The sequence below is a fragment of the Eucalyptus grandis genome, chromosome 5 (genome assembly GCF_016545825.1).
Source record: "Eucalyptus grandis isolate ANBG69807.140 chromosome 5, ASM1654582v1, whole genome shotgun sequence".
NCBI lineage: Eukaryota > Viridiplantae > Streptophyta > Magnoliopsida > Myrtales > Myrtaceae > Eucalyptus > Eucalyptus grandis.
Window position 1 is genome coordinate 29,867,710 of NC_052616.1, and position 7,363 is coordinate 29,875,072.

Consider the following 7,363-nt stretch of genomic DNA (forward strand, 5'->3'; position numbering starts at 1 on the left):
TATTCTGGAAGGAACATTGATTATTATTCCAAACTCTAGAAAATCAATGCATCATGAGACATTAAACACATATAGAAAGGGTAACAGATAAGGGGTGTATTGACGGTAAAGTATTATCTGAAAAAAGGGCCACTTCATGGTTTCTCTCACGAAAACTGCGACTTAGGTCAACCACATGGTCAGCCATGGAAATCAAACAAATATGAGCAATCGATCAAGAGGATACACTCTATGATATGTCAGTCTCAAGTGCTGTAATTTTGAAATCTTAATTACATTAGATTCAACTGCAGCAAGTCATCTTCCTCATTGTGGTGAAGTTACTCCATCGATGAAACATGGTGCCTAAAGCCATAAAAATTGAAGGAATTAATAATATATCTTTAAAGAACTATTGATGGCCTACTATAGAAGTAACAACTCACACTATATAAGAACATGTACAGATATTCAAAAGACTAGGAATGAGCATATTTCCTATATAAACTTAAATTACGGGCGAATGGAGCCTTCATCTCTAGTCCCATGCAAAAAGGACAAGAGAACTAAGCCCGTAATTTTAAGAAATAACAATCTAATAATTGAGCAATGTAGAACATTGCAATTCAACCACATTGATGCTATAGTGCAAAATAAAGCCCATATATGAGATCATTAACATCACCAACAATAGTGTCAACTTTGTGCTTGAAGGTGTAAAACAATTGCAGCTCCCCGAAGAAAACATGCTCTCAAATTCTTAATTTGCGAGATATTCATGAACTAGAACCAATGTGCACATTGCATACGCGTATCCGGACAGATTAAAAAAAAAAAATTCCCTAGAAAGCATTAGAAATGCAAAGAAAAATACAAATTTGTCTCCATCGCACCGTCGGCCGGAAGCTTCTGTTCTATCAGCATTCTGGTTCTCCACATCAATCACGACTCCATCGGAATCATCGTCCTCAAAATCATTAGCCACAATTTCCCGATCAGCGCTACGCACACTCTCCGCCAAAGCAGCGTCCTCTTCGCCCTCTCCATTAACCACAATCGACGGCATCCTATCCAGCAAAGCCTTCTTGACCTGCGGCCTCCTGCTCCCAGAACTAGTAATCATCCACACACGAAACAAAAAAAAAAAAATGAGAATCCCTAACACGCGCCATGGAAACCGAGGAAATCAGCCAAGCGGCGGAGCACTGAGGCCTGTTGCCGCATCTTGCGAGGTGTGCGGAGAAGCCGGCGGCGGGGGCCGGGAAGCGAAGGTCCGCGGGAAGCTTGAGTCCCTTCGGCACGGCCCGCTTAGCCCCCGACTCAGCAAGCACGTGGACGTCGTCGTCCTTCATCAGGATGTTCTTGACCTCGTCGAACCACGAGAGCCCCGAGTTTGGAGACGCGAAGGAGCAAGCGCGTCGTCGAGGAGCAAGCGCCGATGATGTCGCCGGCCTCGGGGGGAAAATGGGGGAAAAAGAAGATCTCTACAAAAACATCTTATTTGCTCACGGTGGTTCGCCGGTCGGAAGAGGGAGGGCAGAGAGAGAGGGGGAGGTCGCGGTCCTCTCGTCGGTCCGGTGTGGTGGTTCGTCGGTCGCTGGCGGTGGTTCGCCGGTCGAAAAGAGGGAAAGCACAGAGAGACTGGGAGGTCGCGTCCGGGAGGGTAGAGTGAGAGAGTTCGTCGGAGAGAGAGAGAGAGAGAGAGAGAGAGTGAGAGAGAGTGAAGAAAGAGACGTGAAGAAAGAGACTCGCGCTCGGTCGGTCGGTCCCAAATTTTTTTAAAAATGGCGGTTAATGATGTAAACTTTTGACTTTGGGTAAAACCGCTGACATGAAATCTGGCCTTCTTCCCACGTGTTTGGAAGACGTGGATAAACCAACTTTTCCGGAAAATTATCCGGCACACCCATATAAAGCAACTTCTTCAATTTTGATAAATCAGGCAACTCTTTCAAGGAATCGCATTCCAAAAAAAATAATCCCTCTAATGATTCCAATTTCTCCAGACCTCGAATCTCCGTCAGCCCATGGCAAACATCCATTATCAACGTTTGGAGCCCCTCTAGTCTCGATACCAAAAGCCTCTCAAGCATTGTAGTTTTCGTCAATTGCAAACTACGGAGTTTCTTCAATTGTTGTCCAAGCACATCATCGAATTCGACTTCCCTCAGCCGACAATTAACAAGGCACAAATTGAGCAGATTTGTCAAATTGGAAAAGAGTGACCTTCCCATAGGTGACTTCAAATCATATATAGTCAATTGTCCAAGATTGGATGGAAGCCCCATTAGAGATCGCGTGTCAACACAAGTTATCTCAAGAATCTGAAGCTGCGAAAGAGTAGCCAAATTAATCGGAGGAAATGTGAAATCTCCAACAACAATTGTTAATCTCTCTAGATTAGATAATCCTTCGATCCACTCTATCTTTGGAACTCCTTGTTTGAATTCCGACAACCTAGGAGTATCGCCCCATATATGAAGATTGGCTAAGTTAGTCAGGTATGATAGGTCAAGGGCTGTCCACAATAAATGAGATGAGATCTTTAACTCCTTCAAACTCACAGGGAGCTCTGGCAACTGTTCAAGTTCATCACATTGATCCAAACGAAGAGTTTGGAGATGAGAAAGCTTACTCATAGTCGTGGGCAATCTCTTAATCTTGTTCTTTGTCAAATGTAGGGCCCTTAAAAAAGATAGATCCCCAATTTCACTTGGAATTGCTTCCTCCATATTTTCACAAGAACTCACATACAAAATTTCAAGATTCTTTAGCATTCCTATGGCCTTTGTTAGCTCTCTGATTGCACATTTGTCTAGACATAAGAAGCTCAACTGTTCAAGATTTCCAATAGAAGCAGGTAATTTTGTGATATCCGTGCCTTGTAAACTTAGCCTTAACAAAGACTCCAGCCCTCCTATTTGGTTCAGTAGCTTCTTTATAGGAGTGTGATCAAGGCCCATGTACCTCAACTTTTTAAGATTCTCAATAGAAACAGGTAATTTTTTTATTTTTGTCTGGTCCAAACATAGCTCAAGCAAAGATTCTAATTTTCCTATTGTGTTCGGTAGCTTCTTTATTGAAGTTCCTCTAAGACTCATCGTCCTCAACATTTTAAGATTTCCAATGGAGTCTGGAAGTGTTCTAAGCAAAGAACAATCATCTAAAGACAAATACTTTAGTCGTGTCACTCCTCCAATGGAATGATGAAGTTCTCGCAAGTGCATCCCTCTTATTTGCAAATTTGACAGTGGTTTTAGACTACCGAATACAAAAGACACTAGACCAAGGTCGCAATCATCTCTCTTCGAGGATCCGTAAGAGATGATTTCCAAGTGCTTCAGGTGCTCTAGTTTAGAGAGAGAGCCATCAACCACTAGCAAGTTTGTCCTTTGTCGAATAACCAATCTCTTCAAATTCAAACATTTTGAGAAGTCAGGAGTCCTCTTTAAGCCTGGGTCAAAATTAATTTCTATAACTTTCAAGTTCTCACTCATCTGAAAAAACAAATTAAGGATCAACCAAGTCAAGAATGGCAAATTAGTAAGTTTGGTTAGCAAGACAAATCTGAGAAAAAGTAAACTGCAAGATATAATGTTTGTACCAGACATGACCCCCATCCAGCCAAATCTTCAGTAATGTTAATTCCCGAAAGCTTGAGCACGGCTAATTTCTCGAGACGCAAATTCGTCGCGTTTAGTTCCGACGAGCAATTACTCCAAGAGAGCCATGTTAACTTGGAGAGAAGATTCTTAAAGTCCCCTACCAAGTTCTTGCACTCTAATTCCAAATATCTTAGATTGAGCAGCTTTGAAAATTCTTCACTTGTGAAACTGTGCTCTTCGCAAAGTCTTGTTAATCTAAGTGCTATGACTTTGTCTGTCCCACAGTGATAGGAAAAGCATACATAAACAATTAAACTAGATCAAAAACATAATATTGTACAAGTCTGAGAAACTTAATTATGTTCATTAATGAAACACACATTACTATTTCGTTTGTACATATTTAAATTGACCATAACAAAGAGTTAATCAAGTTAATTCAACTAGCTCATACAATTGGAAAGAGTTCTCTACAATGTGTTAAGCATAGTAATATTTCTATTCCATCAATTTAAGCGAATTCCTATTGTGTAATGATAACAAAAACTTTATTATCTTTGAGCGAAACCACCTGATAGAAAATATTGCCCACATATTTATTTATTTTGCAACACAAAAAACCTGCCATGGTTTTGCAAAATTTAGAAAAAGTGGCCAGACCAAATCCAAAAAAAGTCTCTTGAGTTTATAACCCCATTGCAACTCTACGCGTCAAAATCTGCTTGGTCTAGAGTGTGTGGAAGATCGGTTAACTCCAGAGTGTCTCTTTATTAGGTTTCATATGAGTTTGATTACAAGATGAAGACAGGAGCTAGAAAGTCTTAATTGTTGTAGAACTCGTTGCAGATTCTACAGAAAAGATTATAGTAAAAATAGGATTTGCTTTCATAATAATAAAGTTATTCAACTAACCTCATAAAAGTCTCTCATATATTGTTTGAAAGCTCTATCGGAGTATACACAAAAGATTGCATGTTACATTCAATTACAAAATCTAAATCTATTACCAAATTTCAGGTAAGGGATCTCATCGCAAAGTAATATTGCTAATGATTTCCAACTTAACAAAAGGGAATAAAATCAGCCTTAAATAGCTTTGATAGCTTAGGAGGTCGCAATCTGTTTCCATATATTTTGTTGAACAACCTTGTATTTAACTGTATTCCTATGATATTTGCTTCCAATAACTTTCATTGCAACCATTTAGATGCAATATGTAATGGAATTACCATCATGAATTCATATACAAACCTTTTGCTTTTTTGCTTTGCCAAATTAAAAGTTAAACAAAAATATATACCGGCAAGAAACTAACTCCACAACCTTTGAAAAATGCATGGTTGATTTTTTCCAAAAGAAAATAGTACGGTGACAATAGCTTACCTCTTTCATCCGAACCACATCAAAGGCAATCTTGGGCTCCCACAACCTACTACGCTTCCCTGGAAAATTGATGTCCTCACGCTGAACAATTTCTCTTCCAAGATCTCTAAGTTGATCATGCATCCACAATCTATCATAATTTTTATCAAAGACATACGAGTCAAGGACAGGTAGTTCCCTTGTTGGAAAATAGTTGGAAGCTTTCCACATATAGCACGGGTGGAGTCTATCTTCTCCAATGAAGAAACACGCAATATCAAGAAAGATCTCTCTCTGTGAGGCTCCAACATGTCATAACTGATCTTTAATTTGTTGAAGACTTCCTGGTTGGGCACCAACTCTAACTTCTGCAAAGTGCCTTTCCAGAACTTTTTGCTCTCGCCATAAAGTGAGGCACCGATAACCTCAAGAGCTAAAGGAAGTCCACCCGTTTTGGTCGTAATTTGCCTTGAGATATCAACAAAGTCATGTGGTGGTAAATCTATCCTGAAGGCTTGTTTACTAAAAAGTTGAAGAGCATGGAAAAAATCCATTTCTGTCATTTTATAGATTTGAAACTCTTGAGAATGTGCTTGGAAACTACTCTCTTTGTCCTTCCCTTTGATTGGCAAAAAGTTGATGTCCCTCGTTGTAATGATGATTCTACTTCCTGGACCAAACCAATCACTCTTTCCAGCTAGCTTAGAGAGTTGATCCCTATTATCCACGTCATCGAGAACAAGGAGAACTTTCTTACGATGAAATCTTTCTCTAATTGTGTTAATCCCTACATCAACAGAATTGTGGATCCCTAGAGATCCACCTTGGAGAATCTCTGATAACAACTGTTTTTGTAAGTCAACAATTCTACCCTGTTGCATAGATTCGCGAATGTCCAAAAGGAAGCTACAACCTTGAAATTGATTGGAGATTTTATTAAAGACAACACTTGCAAGAGTTGTCTTACCGATACCACCCATTCCATGGATGACCAGGTAACGAACATCACAAGAACCTTTGTTTAACATGTCCATGATAGCTTCAACATGATCATGAATCCCAACTAAATGATTAGGCAGATTTCGCATTCTTTTCATTAGCTTGGTCAAAACCTCATCAACAATAGTGTTGATGATTTCACCATGGCTGCCATATTGACATAAGAGTCTTAGCGTGAAACATATGGCAAATGAACTTTCAAGTCGAGAAATATGTAGACACAAAACTAATGGATTTTTAAATGGGCAAGGTTTTACCAAATGGAAGCTCACTTTCTTTAGTAAAAGGAAATCTTGACTAATGAAAACTTAGATCTATACTCTATTTGGATGAGTGACTTGGGAACAGAAGATAATAATTACTAGGACTATGATTGGCGGGAGTAATTAAAACAAAAAAAAAGGGAGAAAATTACATTCCTTATTATAATCTCACTTTTTATTGCTCGGGGAAAAAAAGAGAGAACAAAAGCAGATTCCAAAGTCATACTCTTACCTTTTGTCCTTCATGTCCCATCCCTTGATTCTTGCGACCTCGGTCAAAGCTTCCCTCCATTGCCAAACCTCATCGTGGCTGAACTTCTTCTGTTGTTCCTTTAGAGCATTGAGGTACAATTGAGTTTTAAGCTTTACATCATCAGGGTTTACGTCATAAAAAATGGGTAGGATCACTTTGTCATTCGCTTTGCTCGAGGACTCTAGCATGTGCGTGCTCACGAAGACACCACTTACTGGATGCATAGTTCCTAGAGAAGATGGGCAAGTATATTTTGGAGGATTCAATGGCATGCAAAAGTTCACCTTCAATCTTTTTGCCCTTTCGGATCTCTTCATCATCTCTGAAAACACGAACCCCAGCTTTGACTAAGGAGTGATAGAGACAATCGGTGAAATTGAGGCGAGTATCCGGGCCTCTGAAACTCAAAAACACCTCGAATTCAGTCCCTAAAGACAAATTGCCATCATCGACACAGGCAGACATGGTCACTGCATCTGGGGAATCCCTCTTTCTCTTCATTCTCCTTCAGGTGCTCAAATCTCCACCGGGTTTAATTGCAGCGAGATGTGGATCCTTTCTGAATCTAATGTGGGATTCAAAAAAGCGGCAAAGGCTGGAGAATTGCGATGCTCTTTCGCTGTCTTTATCGGATTTGTTTGCGTTTTCCTCGGCACCGAAAGGAAATAGAATGGCGATGACTTTGGTAAGTCTAGCCAATGGAAGTCTTCCAAGGTGGCGGGGTCCAACTTCATCACGTTACTCTGGCAATAAATGAGGTTGCTTTACACTGTTCCTTCTTCAGCGATAGTACCTCATATCTAGAAGTATTGGTTTAAAATTCACATCCACTAAAGCGTAGTGTATATTATACCTCGGTGTTAGTGTTGCTGGCAAATGCTTCAGGCACGCTAGTTCCGTAA

The 7,363-nt window shown here is 40.0% G+C and overlaps 1 protein-coding gene across 1 annotated transcript; it reads right to left on the reverse strand.

Moving 5' to 3' along the window:
• Positions 1–1,742: 1,742 nt before the first annotated feature.
• On the reverse strand, positions 1,743–7,233 carry LOC108956185 (TMV resistance protein N-like). The gene is made up of 4 exons (XM_039313582.1): positions 6,441–7,233; positions 5,125–6,092; positions 3,584–3,858; positions 1,743–3,476 (listed from the first exon to the last, which is right to left on the reverse strand). The coding sequence occupies exons 1-4, from the start codon at positions 6,779–6,781 to the stop codon at positions 1,758–1,760; spliced, it is 3,303 nt and encodes a 1,100-aa protein (XP_039169516.1). The 5' UTR covers positions 6,782–7,233; the 3' UTR covers positions 1,743–1,757.
• Positions 7,234–7,363: the final 130 nt, after the last annotated feature.

What these genes read in the sequence shown, in the direction of transcription:
- LOC108956185 (XM_039313582.1), bottom strand. Translation starts at nt 6,781, where the DNA reads ATGATGAAGAGATCCGAAAGGGCAAAAAGATTGAAGGTGAACTTTTGC. An exon ending in TGGGACATGAAGGACAAAAG is followed by an intron (nt 6,093 to 6,440) that starts GTAAGAGTATGA and finishes TCAATATGGCAG; the next exon opens with CCATGGTGAAATCATCAACA. An exon ending in CTGGATGGGGGTCATGTCTG is followed by an intron (nt 3,477 to 3,583) that starts GTACAAACATTA and finishes TTGTTTTTTCAG; the next exon opens with ATGAGTGAGAACTTGAAAGT.